The sequence below is a fragment of the Anomaloglossus baeobatrachus genome, chromosome 5 (assembly GCF_048569485.1).
Source record: "Anomaloglossus baeobatrachus isolate aAnoBae1 chromosome 5, aAnoBae1.hap1, whole genome shotgun sequence".
Taxonomy (NCBI): Eukaryota; Metazoa; Chordata; class Amphibia; order Anura; family Aromobatidae; genus Anomaloglossus; species Anomaloglossus baeobatrachus.
Genome location: NC_134357.1, coordinates 307,981,994 through 307,996,701, shown reverse-complemented (window position 1 = coordinate 307,996,701; position 14,708 = coordinate 307,981,994). Strand labels below are relative to the sequence as shown.

The 14,708-nt window shown below is 42.5% G+C and overlaps 1 protein-coding gene across 5 annotated transcripts in view; it reads left to right on the top strand.

Moving 5' to 3' along the window:
• TBC1D16 (TBC1 domain family member 16) overlaps positions 1 to 14,708 on the top strand; it is a 114,199-nt gene that overhangs the window by 80,685 nt on the left and 18,806 nt on the right. For all 5 annotated transcript variants that reach the window (XM_075349694.1, XM_075349693.1, XM_075349690.1 and 2 more), the window contains 3 exons: positions 10,006 to 10,154; positions 10,266 to 10,400; positions 12,067 to 12,253. In XM_075349694.1, the coding sequence (XP_075205809.1) occupies positions 10,006 to 10,154; positions 10,266 to 10,400; positions 12,067 to 12,253 (471 nt within the window). The remainder of the gene's footprint in view (positions 1 to 10,005; positions 10,155 to 10,265; positions 10,401 to 12,066; positions 12,254 to 14,708) is intronic.

Sequence of the window (14,708 nt, the reverse complement as noted above, 5' to 3'; positions counted from 1 at the left end):
TAAGGTGCAGCCAGTCACAGTGTGCACATGTCCTCCCCCCGCAGCTCTCTTACCTCCGATGTCAGCGCTGCGGGGATCCGTGGCTTCGTTCTGCCCGTCCGCGAGCGCGCCTCAATTCATTTCAATGGAGCGTGCGGCCCGCTGACGTCACGCCGCTGGATCACTGTGAGTAGGCCGCAACCGGAGGACGGGAGGCGGACGGTCAAAACGAAGCCACAGATCTCAGCGCTGCGGGGATCGGAGGTAAGAGCGCTGCGGGGGAGGGACATGTGCACCTTAAAAAAATAAAAGTGCACATGTCCTTTAGCGTTAATTTTCTGTGAAATATTGCCTTAACATAAATTTAAATTCTATACTCCAGAACTACCAGTCCTAGAAATTTTTCTTTTCATAGACTTTAACCATCCCAGTAAAATGTCTGTTAAAAAAATAGGTTGTAAATTACCGTATTTTTCGGACTATAAGACGCACCGGACTATAAGACGCACCCTTGTTTTAGAGGAGGAAAAAATAGAAAAAAAAATAAAATTAAAGTAAAAGAATGTGGTCATCACACACTGTTATTTTACTGCTGACAGTGTTATTGAGGTAATAATATCCCCAAATTCTGTCCTCATGTCCCCCATTCTGGGTACCTTCCAGGTATATATGGCCCCCATCGTGGAATATGTATGTTCCCCATCATTATATGTGTGATCCTCCAATCTGGTGTGTGTGTGTGTGTGTATGTGTGTATATATAGTTACATTGTGTGTGTGTATATAGTTATATACTGTGTGTTTGTGTGTGTGTGTGTATGTATATGTATATATATATATATATACAGTCATATACTGTGTGTGTGTGTGTGTGTGTGTGTGTGTGTATATATATATATATATATAGAGTTATATAATGTGTGTGTGTATGTATATATATATAGTTATATACTGTGTGTGTGTGTGTGTGTATATATATATATATATATATATAGAGTTATATAATGTGTGTGTGTATGTATATATATATAGTTATATACTGTGTGTGTGTGTGTGTGTGTGTGTGTGTGTGTGTATGATCCAACCCCATCCAGGTGTACAGTAATGCCTCTATACTGTATTATTTATTGCCTTACTTGTACTGATGTGCTGATCACCATGCTTCAGTTTGATCCTGGCATTACAAATAAAGTCTCCCATATCTCAAGGACCTGCAGTGATGTAATGAAGAGGCGGGGCACTGTGCCGTTCTGGCCCACCCCTCTTCATTACATCATTACAGGTCCTGCTGTTACGAGAGACTTCGTTTCTAGAGCAGAGGCAGGAACAAAGTGAAAGTAATTTGAGCCCTCAGCACAGAGACTGCGGCTGTGCTGTGGAGGTATGCCGATCTGCACTTCCCCCGGGCCAGACATAACTGCAACGGCACCCTGCTCCTGCCTCCTAAACAGCGGACACACAGTCTCCCCAGCCTCTGCAGGAAGCCGGCGTCTGGAGCTCCCACGTGTGACCGCTGTTTACATTAAACAAGTATTCATTAGCTGCTCCTCACCCCCGCTGACTCCAGAGAGAGGTGGGCGGAGAGCAGCTAATGAATATTCGTTTACTTTAAGCAGCGGGCACACGTGGTTTCTCCAGCAGCCGGCGTCCTGCAGCAGCGACCCTCCCTACCCCGCAGCTTCAGACCATAAGACGCACCCCACACTTTCCTCCCAAATTTGGAGGAAAAAAAGTGCGTCTTATGGCCCGAAAAATACGGTAATTGCCAGACTTACCACTAGTACTAGGCTCCTGGTGCATAAGAAGCTGTGGGGGTTCATTGACATTAGTTGTATCACTATCAACATCTTCATTTCCCTTCTGGTTGCAGTTTTCATAATGTGATTTCAAACGGCAAACAAGTCCTTGGATATCCTTTTGACAGTATTTGCACTTTGCTCTTGCACCTTTCTTTCCAAGATCTGCTGCTGGCATCTCAACAAAATGAACCCAAATAGGGTCTCTCTTACGACCTGCTGCCATGGCTCACACAGATCACTTATGAAGTTTGATTGTTACTACAGCCTGAGCCAAGCACTGCTGATGTTACTACAGCCTGAGCCAAGTACTGCTGACTATCCAACAAGTTTGGGCATGTCAACTGAATGCAGGGAAAAAGAAACTAAACCAAAACTGAAACCAAGCTAGAAGTGTGGAATTAAAGGGGCAGTATGAACAAAATGTGGAGGCTATTAATAGTTTATACAATTAAGACATGCTGCTTTTAAACACCTACCTATTGCCATATAGTAAAACAAAAAAGATTTTTACTTACTTTGGGGTCCCCCCCTCACCCTGGCGTTAGATCGTTGCCCCTAGTTTCGTCCGTGTAACTATGGGCGCACATGCACACTGCTCTCACTTCTCATTTTAATCGTGATTTATATTAAAAAAAAACCTTTTGATTTAAATCAGTGATTAAAATCATGATTTAAATCGATCCGATTTAAATAGAAAAAAATCTTTTGATTTAAATCATGATTTAAATCGGCGTGATTTAAATCAATCCACCCTGATATATATATATATATATATATATATATATATATATATATATAATCTCCCTCCCTTCATGAACCCTAAAACCTGTGGGAGTACTCTGAGGTACTCTCGCACAGCTTATACAGTTTAATTCCATACCTTGCCCTCTTACTAGACAGGTATTGTCGGAAGTTTAGCCTCCCTTTGAAGTGAACCAGACATCTATACAGATCTATACAGATGTCTCTTTGGGGGCTGTACACCTCAGCACATTTTCTGCTGAAGAAAATCAATTCCGGGTTGAATTTTATATGTGATCAAAGTTGTGAACAACTCGGGGAGTACACTGCATGATCATAATGCAAACATTTCTGGATTGCTTCAAATCGTGTCCTTGTCATGACCATGTAATTACTGGTATGATAGATATATATATATATATATATATATATATATCTATCTATCTATCATACCAGTAATTACATGGTCATGACAAGGACACGATTTGAAGCAATCCAGAAATGTTTGCATTATGATCATGCAGTGTACTCCCCGAGTTGTTCACAACTTTGATCACATATAAAATTCAACCCGGAATTGATTTTCTTCAGCAGAAAATGTGCTGAGGTGTACAGCCCCCAAAGAGACATCTGTATAGATCTGTATAGATGTCTGGTTCACTTCAAAGGGAGGCTAAACTTCCGACAATACCTGTCTAGTAAGAGGGCAAGGTATGGAATTAAACTGTATAAGCTGTGCGAGAGTACCTCAGAGTACTCCCACAGGTTTTAGGGTTCATGAAGGGAGGGATTGAGCACTTGAATGCCAACCTGTCCATGGAGTGATTGGGAAAATTGTGTGGGAATTGGTGCACCCACTGCTGGATAAGGGTTATCACCGCTGCATACCATGTTTTTCCAACAATAAGCCCTCCCCCAAAAAAAAAGCCCTAGCAGGGATTTTCAACATTTTCGGAGCAATGCTTAAATATAAGCCCTCCCCCGAAAATAAGCCTGAGTCGAGGAACAATAATGAAGTGTCCGTGCAGCTAAAAAAGATAAAGATACTGCAGGATACTTCATTATAGAAAGCGGGAACCCCATAATCACACTCACCAGACGCCGAGCAGCGGACCTACAGTGATCGCACACACAATCAGTTCACACACACAAACATCGTATCTCACACACACTCACCACATCTAGCCATAGAATCCTGAGAGGCTGTGCAGTGGAGCGCAAGCACCTGCCGCAATGCTAGCTTACAGGACTTGCAGACACACGTGACTTCCTCCCATCATTCCCTGCGGCCGGAAGCATTCTTTAACGCTGGATGTGATGTGTGTGTATCAGTGATCTGCTGTGTGTGAGTGTGTCAGCAAGAAGCAGAGGAGGACGGTATGCAGCACCCACCAGAGATCACTGGGAGGACCTGGGAGCCACGCCTCTGGTAAGTATAAGTCTCCTGGGAAGTATTAGGACAAGAGAAATGTCCTTTTCTTGACGATATTACAACGTGACAATAGCTCTCTTGTCACTGTCTGAGGTACCACACATCAGAAGTCCCAAAGCCAAAATGTATACTTGATTATAGAAAGTTCATGGGGGAGACCTTCATTCAGTATCAGAAAGTAGTCATCAAGGCAGTCAAGAAGGTGAGGATCCCAGTACCTCTGAAACTCATGGTGCCCATATTGTACCAGAGCAACATTTGGTGAGGTTGCACAAACTGTGAGGAAGGGAAAACTCCAGAAAAGGTGCAGAGTATTCTCTAGGAGAGCTATACAAAAGGACACCATAAAGGATTGCTACAAAGCGAAGCGTACCACACGTCCATGAATTCATGAAATTTGGTTTTACCTTGCTGACAGTCATTTTAGAGTCTGATGTACTCTGCACAATTTGCTGATGTACTCTGCACAATTTGCACATACCACCAGATTTTTAATTTGTGCAGTATCATTACTATAACTATACCCCTAGATAATTCCATGAGGGGTGTATTTTCCAAAATGGGGTCACTTGTGGGGGAAGCTCCACTGTTTAGGCACATCTGGGGGTCTCCAAACGCGACATGGCATCCGCTATCTATTGCAGCCAATTTTGCTTTCTAAAAGTCAATGGCTCTCCTTTTCTTCTGAGCCCTGCCGTGCACCCAAACAGTAGTTTTCCATCACACATGGGCTATCTGTGTACTCAGGAGAAATTGCACAACAAACTGTATGGTGCATTTTCTCTTTTTACCCTTGTGAGAATGCAAAATTTGAGGCCAATGTAACATTTCTGTGGGGGAAGGGAACATTTTCATTTTTTTTCCTTCCACCTTGCTTTAGATCCTGTGAAGCACCTAAAGGGTTAATAAACTTCTGCCTCTGGGGTGCGATTTTAAGGACTTTTTTACCGCGATTTTGCTGCATGTTTTGCTGCAGAAAATGTTCAGAACCTTTCTGCAGTCCTTCCCTAGCAAAATCTATGGTAAAAAAAAATGCTGTGCGCACACTGCCGTTTTTGTCACCTACAGGTTTTGCTGCATGTTTTCTGCAGCAAAAACAATTGCATGTCACTTCTTTCCCACAGGTAGCTGCGTTATTTCACTCCATTCACTGTAATGTAATCATGAAATCCCGCAGGGAATAGCGCAGGTAGCAAATTATGTGTGTTTCATTGCGTTTTCCTGCGTTATTCTCACGGTATTTCGCTTTTTTTAGGACATAATGATAATCAGTATCCTGTGTTTTGCAGGGAAGTGATGTCATTATGACAGGAAGAGGAAGCAGAGCAGAGAGTAAACACACACATATCACACTCATACACAGACATATAGAATGCACATGGAAATCAAGCTTACATATTAATAATAAAAAACAAATAAAAAAAGTGGACTCTGCCGTAATTTTATCGTCCAGTTAAGGTAAGCACACAACGGCGGCCCGGTACTCTCAGGCTGGGGAAGGTGAGGGCCATGGTTATTGCCCCCCCCCCTCTCCTGCAGCCAAGAATATCAGCCCACAGCTGCCCCGAGAATGTCGCATCCATTATGCGACCGTCCCGGAGTGTTACTGGCTCTTCCCGATTGCCGAGATGCGATGGCAATCGGGGTAATAAGGAGTTAATGGCAGCCCATAGCTGCCACTAAGTCCAAGATTAGTAATGGCAGCGTCTATGACATGCCATGACTAATCTATAAGTGACAGTAAATAAACACACCGAAAAATCCTTTATTTGAAATAAAACACAAAAAGCCTCCTCTTTCACCACTTTATTAACACCCCCCCCCCCCCCAAACACACAGCTCCGGCGTAATCCACAAAGGTCCCACGATGCTTGCAGACTGATCCAGCCTCGTCTGACACACAGTACTCAATACAGCCTCGTAATGAGACTGCAGGGGTAACTACAGGTAATTTCTCACAGTTGGTGATGTCAACATATTACCGCTCGCGAGAACTTCAAGGCCTATCTATCCCTCTGTTTAACTATCTAGCTATCTATCCCTCTATTATTTATCTATCCCTCTATCTATCCCCCTATTATCCATCTATCTATATATCCCTCTATTATCTATCCCTATTATCTATCTATCCCTCTATTATCTATCTATCCCTCTATCTATCTATCTATCACTCTATTCTCCATCTATCCATCTAGCTATCAGAAGGAAATTACACTTTTTTTTTTTTTCAATGTGCTTTATTGCATTGAATGCATTAAAACACATGTACCAACCCGCAACAATACCGCAGTAAAACCACATGCGGTTTTCGGATTGGTTTGCCGTGTTTTTTTACCGCGGGTGCGGTAATCTTTCAGAGCCTGCGGAATTTTCTTAAAATTCCATTTGCTAGTGCGCACAGGGCCTTACCCCTTCATGACCAATCACATACTGGTACGCTATTGGTCATGTAGCGGTGATCTCTGCACATGTCTGGTGATTTGAACAGGAGTGGATCTGCACCTCCTTGCCACTTAGATCGTACTGACAGCGAGATTTAAATGGCCGCAGCGCGGATTGCGCCGTTTTATATAGGTAATGATTACATTACTTATATACCGTATGTTAATAGGATCAGTCTTTTGTCACATCTCAACAAGTCCATATTATACATTCAGATCAGTCAGAAGCCATTCTAATAAGTTTTCCCTTCCTTTTCCTTGAGGAGACATAATTATTGTGTCCACTAGGTGGCGGCATTACTGTGAGATGATGCCTTCTCCAGACATTAAAGCACCACAGGAGGGCGCTGGAGCACATAAGCGTTTTTTAACAATTTCTTAGGCATGTGAAAGACTGAGAAGTGCAGAGAATGGAACATCGGCTCCATCCTTTTTGCAACTAGGAGAAGCTGTTAGTGTAAAATTCGACCTCTGCGGTGCTGAAAAGACTTAAAGGGTTACTCCATATGCAGCTCTAGCCTTGTATATTCACCCATAGGAGAATGTGTGCTGGGATATTGTGTAATCAAAGGCTTACAACCAAAGTTTTCCTCCATGCATATTAATGGGGCCCAACCCCTGGGAGCTCCACCAATCCGGAGAACGGGGATCTGCAGAGCTTCTTCTGAAGGAAGTAGAGGTCGTGCATGCATCTCTGCGCTGCCTTTATTCTCTATAGGACGGACTGAGATAGCTGAGTACATCGTTTGATATTTTCCGGCTGACGCATAGAGAATGAATGGAGTGGAGATGTGCGTCCTCTTCCTTCATTCCATTCAGATGGAGCTCTGCAGGTCCCCAGTCTCAGGATTGGTTGGACCGCCAGCAATTGTGAAATGATTTGCTATGCTGTGGATAAGTGATAACTAGAGATGAGTAAATTGATTCGTAGGAACCTGGTCCAGCAGCCACGTTGGTAGTCTCTTAACACCTGATTGGAGCCTTGTGAACCATCTACTTACTGCTGGTATCGCTATCGTTTCTACTGATTAGTAGGCCCAGTGGAACATCACGCGAGCATCACACCTCAACTATCACTTCCCGCCAGGTCTACAAATTTGAAGAAGAGCTGGATTCCAGCAGGTAGTAGGTTCACGGGGCTCCCATCTGCCAGCCACAAATTACTGATGTGGCCACTGGATCAGGGTGATGCATGTCATCTGTATTGAAAATTTGGCATACAGACCTTTTAAAGGGGCTTTCCAACTCCACAGAACAATTTTTATTGGTTACCCCAAACTAATATACTCTAGTTATTAAATCTTTATGGGTGCCACAATTACAGTGCCAGGTCCATGGTCCCAGAATTTCCAGGCAGAGGGCTTCCTCCCCTCTGTGTCAGTGACATGCTTGACTAATCTGCCTCAACGTGTCTGCACCAGCTGTTCTGGTCTGGATTTACCAGTATCATGAACTCTGACAATCCCTTTTCTCCCCAAAAGAATATCGCAGCTGCTTTGTGTTGAACACTGTCACAAAGAAAATAAGAAACAAAGATTCACTCTAAAATATAGTTAATTTTAGATGGTGGTTAGTAAAGAATAGCGGTGGGGAATCTACGGTAGGTAGAATGAAGATTAGGGGCAATATAATAGCGATTTTAGGGAGAATTTTGTGTTTATAATAAAATAATCGTTAAACCAATTTCACCTAGTTTTAATTAAAAAAAAAAGTGTTGATGTTTGTAGCTACTAGCAATTAGTACCACCCAGGTACCAGGCATTATTGAGTGACCCCAGAAATGTAGTGAAATAGAGCGGTCCTTTCACCAGTTTGAGCATGTTAAACTGGTCATGTCTGGGGATAGTGACTGCAGAGCCAAGTTAAACATAGTTTTTATTTCTCCTCTCCGCTAAAGAGATATTGGCTTCTAAAGTTAAGGTTCTTGTTTAAGTCAAAGGGGGTATTACCAGACATTCTTCTCTAGGGGCATGTTCTTCTCTTGAATGATGTTGACCAGTCATAGACTAGTAGCTACATACAGGGGCAAAAAAAAGAACACACCCTCCCAATGTGTTAGAGCAGGCTTCTCACCGCAAGACATGTAAGGACAGTCTGCTCTTCTCATTGAGCTCACTGCAGACCTGTGTGTGATTTACAAAGTGCCAGGGGCACATCTTTCATCTCATCACAGTCGGTGTGAGGGGGCGGGGATACATCATAACTGACAGCACTGTTAGAGAAGAGCTGCAGCTACACACTTGTTTGTAATTTGACAAAGATCTGCTGTATTGCTACCCCCACACACTGACTGCATTGAGATGAAAGGTGTCTGTAATCACACTGATCTCTGTCTTCTTTGGGCATTTTGATCTCACAACAGTGCAGAGCTGTGTGTGTACAGTGAGGAGAGAAGACTGTTTGTCAATACATGTCTCACACTGCGGAAAGCCTGTTCTAAACTATTGTGGGGGCGTGTTGATTTCCCCAGTATATTGTTACTTGCTTATGATTGGTCAACATCTTACAAGGGAAGAAGGATACACTCCACAGACAAATCTCTGGTTACGCCCCTTGGTCTTAACATAGTTTGAAAAGGTTAGGTACTAATTTAATATCTCCGCAATGGTGAAGAGAAATTAAAAAACAAAAAAACTTCATATGACCAAACTCTGCAGCAACTATTCTATGATATGTCTGGTTTATCGTGCTCAAACTTGTAAAAGGTCCAGTAAATTGTGTATAATGGATTACTGGCCCTCTGATATACAGTATTATGTAACACCCCTATATATTGCTCATTAATGAGGACAAGTTATAGTCTGTCTTCCTATTCTTGCTCTAATCTAGGCTTACCTTGATGACTCGCTAATCAAAAAAAAAAAGACTCAATCTATATTCTGCAGATATCTGCCTGTAGTCAGCATCATGTATGCTAAATTGCTAGCAGATAATCTAATGATCCTTTTTAGCTTTCCAAAATCTCCAGGATTGGTCATCTGTAGAGCGGGTCAGTTCATATATTTTGTGTACTGGTTACTTTTGCTGTATTACAGACCCCAGGTGGTGGCGGTATTATAGCCAATAAGTAGCAGAGGGTTGTAAGTTTTGTCATTGTGTTCTGTGTATGAGCGCAGATTGACGGTTTGTAATAATACCTGTTTAAGACCCTGTGCATACTTGGAAATAACTTTATCTTAAGAAAAATGCGCACCCTCTGGCAGAATACCGCACCCATGGCAAAAAACGCGGTAATAACGCACCCGCAGGTTTGGTGTGGTATTGCCGCGGGTTGGTACCTGTGGTTTCTTACCATTATGTATGGCAAAAACCGCAAGTACCTGCAGAAACTAAGTGACATGCTCATTCTTTTTCTCAAGAAATTCTGCAGCAAAACCTAGAGGTGAAAACACGCAGTGTGCGGACAGCATTTTTTTTCCCCCATAATTTTTGCTGGGGAAGGACTGCAGCAAGGTTAGAAAAAAAAACGCACCTTTTTTGCCGCGCAAATCCGCGGCAAAACCCACAGTGTGCGCACAGGGCCTAATAGTAGGCATGTCAATCAGATGAGAACAGTGGGTTCCCAAAATACCTGCTATAATTATACCTCACCATGTTTTTCTCCTTGATTTTAGGCAATTTTCTTTGGTGGCATAGAATCATCCCTTAGAGGAGAAGTGTGGCCTTTTCTTTTCGGATATTATAACTGGGAATCGAGTTCGGAGGAACGTGAAGCTCTGCGGGTTCAGAGGAGGAAGGAGTACGCCCAGATCCAAAATAAGAGGTAAAAATGGCCATTATTTTACCGCATTTACTAAAGTATTTTAATAGCAATTTATATTGGCACTTTCAGTTGTTTTTGTTTTTTTTACTATATTCACATTTTCTTAATCAGACTGTCCATGAGCCCTGATGCCCAGAAATCCTTCTGGAAACATGTTCAGTTTACTGTGGACAAAGATGTCGTGAGAACAGATCGTAGTAATCAATTTTTTCGAGGGGAAGATAATCCCAACGTGGAGGCCATGAGGTGATTGTGCAAAAATGTTTCTTTAACCTTGTACAGCATTAGATTCTTAGTATATGCTTTACAGCATTTTATATAATGGCATCGATGTTCTGGCAGCTGAAACTATCCATTTAGTCTGTGTCAGCCTATCCGTAAACCACAGACAGATTGTACCTGCCAGTAGTAATGACTCCTGGTTCATACTATGCCTATAAAGTACAGTACCACCTTTACAGCATTCTAGTATGTTGTATGTATGTCCTCAATCACCTCTGCAAAGCACACAAAGGGCCTTTTATTATACTGACAGACGGAGCGGTCTGGTCCATTGGGCCTCTCTAGTGTTGATCCGGCGCCTCCTTTTTTTACTACAGTTGCTATCCTTTTACCCTTCTTCATCTGGATAACGCATCCTATGTAATTTACATAGTGTCTCCCAATCACTCTCCTGCCCAGGCGCACTTCGCTCTGCCCTGCAGATCCATAGTACTGTGGTGCGCATGCTCCAAGTCATCGGCGTTCTTTAGCCTTTCCCAGCGCATGCGCATGAATTAGCATTATCGGACATAACCGGTTCCCTTTAAGTGGGTGAACTTCAGTTATCAGAAAAAGATGAAGGAAAAGGGCACCACAGTAACTGGGATCAGACCCAAATACACATCAAGGACAAAATTGCAAAAAAACAAGAAGAAAAGCTGATGTGCAAAGAATGGGGATCACCAAAATAACAAAATCAATCATTTATTAAGTACAAAAAGGCACACTTAAAGCCGACAAGCAAGCACCCGGATACCAAGGCTGGGCTGACAGTGACATCGCTCATGTAAATCCATGGCATGACGCCCACAGAGGCGTGATACCACGGAAAGCATGCAAACACCCAGGGGGCGATGCGACGCCCAGGGGACTAGAGCCTCTGATGATTTACATAGGGAGCATGTAAGTAATAAAACTTTTTTTATACAATCATATTACACAATATTACAACACAGGGATGGGTAGGAAGGTGTTACTAGGCTACACACCACACTGCTTGTAGGTTAGAACGCATAAGGGACCTGAAAGATTCCCTTTAAAAACATTTAAAAAGCACAAGGCTAATACAAGAAAACAATGGGTGTGCACAATATAAAGCAACACCCATCCTCCAAAACCCAAAACATTGATAAATAAAAAACTATATTGAATCCTAATGAACCCAGACCCCAATAAATGCCTATACAAACAGCTATAACCGTGCATACAAATGAGAAGCATATATTTCAAAGGGCAACATCAGGCAGGAACAAGTTACAGATGAGACCCAGCAAAATATTGAAAAGGCATAAACCACCTGTAGTGATCAGAGTAAGCTCTGATCTCTGCAGTTACAGGCAACAAAGCCAGTATCTGCCTGTCATAAAGCAGTCCCAGCTCCTCAGCCAGTTTCATTCTTTTTTTGGACTGGTTTGGCGTAAATTGTGTATTTAGCTTAGCGAAAACTAAAAAAATATTGTTTTAGGATTTTCTATGTCACATACCACGGAAGCTAACAATGTTTATACCGATTCGATATATTGTGCTGTACATTCCTTGTAGTCAGCTGTCCAGCAGTAATTGCTTATTGTGTGGGCTGTGTATTGTATAGTATAGATGTAATTGGCCTTTTTCTGTTTGCCTGTGCTTTCCTTTCATTGTCCTTCTGTAGGAGGATCCTGTTGAATTACGCCGTATACTGCCCCGGAGTGGGCTATTCACAAGGAATGTCAGACCTTGTCGCTCCGCTGCTGACAGAAGTTCTTGATGAGTCTGATACCTTCTGGTGCTTTGTTGGCCTTATGCAGAACACCATCTTTATCAGCTCACCCTGTGACGAGGACATGGAAAAGCAATTAGTGAGTGCTCCCGATTTATTATCCAACCTTATGTGGAGTGTGTGTCCTTGTAGTAATTACATTTCATTGTTTGTCTCTAAATAGGTTTATTAATGCTTGATATAGGGAAAAAAACAATTCCGTTGTACACAGCGTCCTATTGACTGGATGTAGTGTGTGTGATTATTATTATTATTATTATTATTATTTATTATTATAGCGCCATTTATTCCATGGCGCTTTACAAGTGAAAGAGGGTATACGTACAACAATCATTAACAGTACAAGACAGACTGGTATAGGAGGAGAGAGGACCCTGCCCGCGAGGGCTCACAGTCTACAGGGAATGGGTGATGGTACAATAGGTGAGGACAGAGCTGGTTGCGCAGTGGTCTACTGGGCTGAGGGCTATTGTAGGTTGTAAGCTTGTTGGAAGAGGTGGGTCTTGAGGTTCCTCTTGAAGCTTTCCACGGTAGTGGAGAGTCTGATGTGCTGAGGTAGAGCGTTCCAGAGTATGGGGGATGCACGGGAGAAATCTTGTACACGATTGTGGGAAGAGGAAATAAGAGAGGAGCAGAGAAGGAGATCTTGTGAGGATCTAAGGTTGCGTGCAGGTAGGTACTGGGAGACTAGGTCACAGATGTAGGGAGGAGACAGGTTGTGCATGGCTTTGTATGTCATGGTTAATGTTTTGAACTGGAGTCGTTGGGCGATGGGAAGCCAGTGAAGGGATTGGCAGAGTGGCGAGGCTGGGGAGTAGCGAGGGGAGAGGTGGATTAAGCGGGCTGCAGAGTTTAGGATAGATTGGAGGGGTGCAAGAGTGTTGGAAGGGAGGCCAGAGAGCAGGAGGTTGCAGTAGTCGAGGCGGGAGATGATGAGGGCATGCACTAATGTTTTTGCTGATTCTTGGTTAAGAAAAGCACGGATCCGGGAGATATTTTTGAGTTGTAATCGGCATGAGTTGAAGAGGGCTTGGATGTGTGGCTTGAAGGATAGAGCAGAGTCGAGGGTTACTCCAAGGCAACGAGCTTGTGAGACTGGGGTGAGTGAGCAACCATCAAGTTTGATGGAAAGGCTTGTTGGAGGAGGTGAGTGAGGAGGAGGAAAGACAATGAACTCTGTTTTGTCCATGTTAAGTTTTAGGAATCGTGCAGAGAAGAAGGATGAAATAGCAGACAAACATTGTGGTATTTTGGTTAGTAGAGAGGTAATGTCAGGTCCAGAGAGGTAGATCTGTGTGTCATCGGCATAGAGATGATACTGGAAGCCGTGGGACTCTATGGCTACAGTGTCCCATACATATAACTTTTAATACATTTTTCTTTTTGTTTTTCTTTTTTTCATCAATTTGTGTTTATTTATGTGTTCTTTTGGTGTCTGTCTGCAACTCACATTGTAGTTCTCATTGTGCCTTTTTCTTCCCTTTTTTTTTTCATGATTTTAAACGAGTGCACAGCTCTATGAATGTTTGTTTCTAATTAGCACCTATGACGTCCCCCTTTTCTTGCACAGCTTTAAATCTCTCATTCTGGAGACACCAAATTATCCATGACTAAGACCGCAAGGTTGAAACGCGTAGGATAGTCCTGTGTTTCACTGTGTGTCCCCAGCTTCTATGCGTGTTGTTTCCTGTTTTTAATGGATCCAATAAAGTTCAAGTTTTATTACTACTTTTTCTCCTTCTGATGCTGGATTTTTTCCTCTGCATGATTGTGGGTAAACACTGGCACATTCTAAAAGGTGACAGAATCCTCTCAGGCATTCTACCCGATAAACCTCAGGTCATCTTTAGGAGGAGTAGAAACCTCAAAAATATGATTGCACCCAGTAAAACAACACTGTTAAAAAAACCCAGTTGTCCCAAAATGGATTAGATACCAGTAAACCAGTCGGGAATTTCCATTGTGGACAAGCCCGATGTTTATGTTGCAGAACATTAGAACATGGCGTACAATCTTTCAAATCAAATATAACAGGGGAGGAATTTTTAATAAAGCAACATCTTTGCTGCACTAGTTCTTATGTTATTTATCTATTGGAATGTCCTTGCGGCCTACAATATGTAGGCCGCACGACGCAAATGGTGCATAATAGATTAAACGGCCATACATATAACATCCGCCATGGTATAGTAACTCATAGTCTCTCCAGACATTTTTTTATTGGAACATGATAAAGACAGGGACAATTTCAAAATGGTGATTATTGAGCAGATTATGGCCGATGTTACAGCTAGGTATTGGATTCTAATAGAAGTCCTTGATCCGCTGTTATATTGAATGTATCCATTGATTGTTCTGCACAATGATATTAAAGATTCTTGGCTTTTTACATAGAGACTTCATGTTGGCACGCTAATATGTCATGTAATGCCAAACAATATTCCAAAAATGACTACATGTTTGTTTAAAGAGGTCTCCCACAATATGTGCCATAAGTGTTTGCTCTGTTGCGGGTCTCAATTTGAAGACCCTCT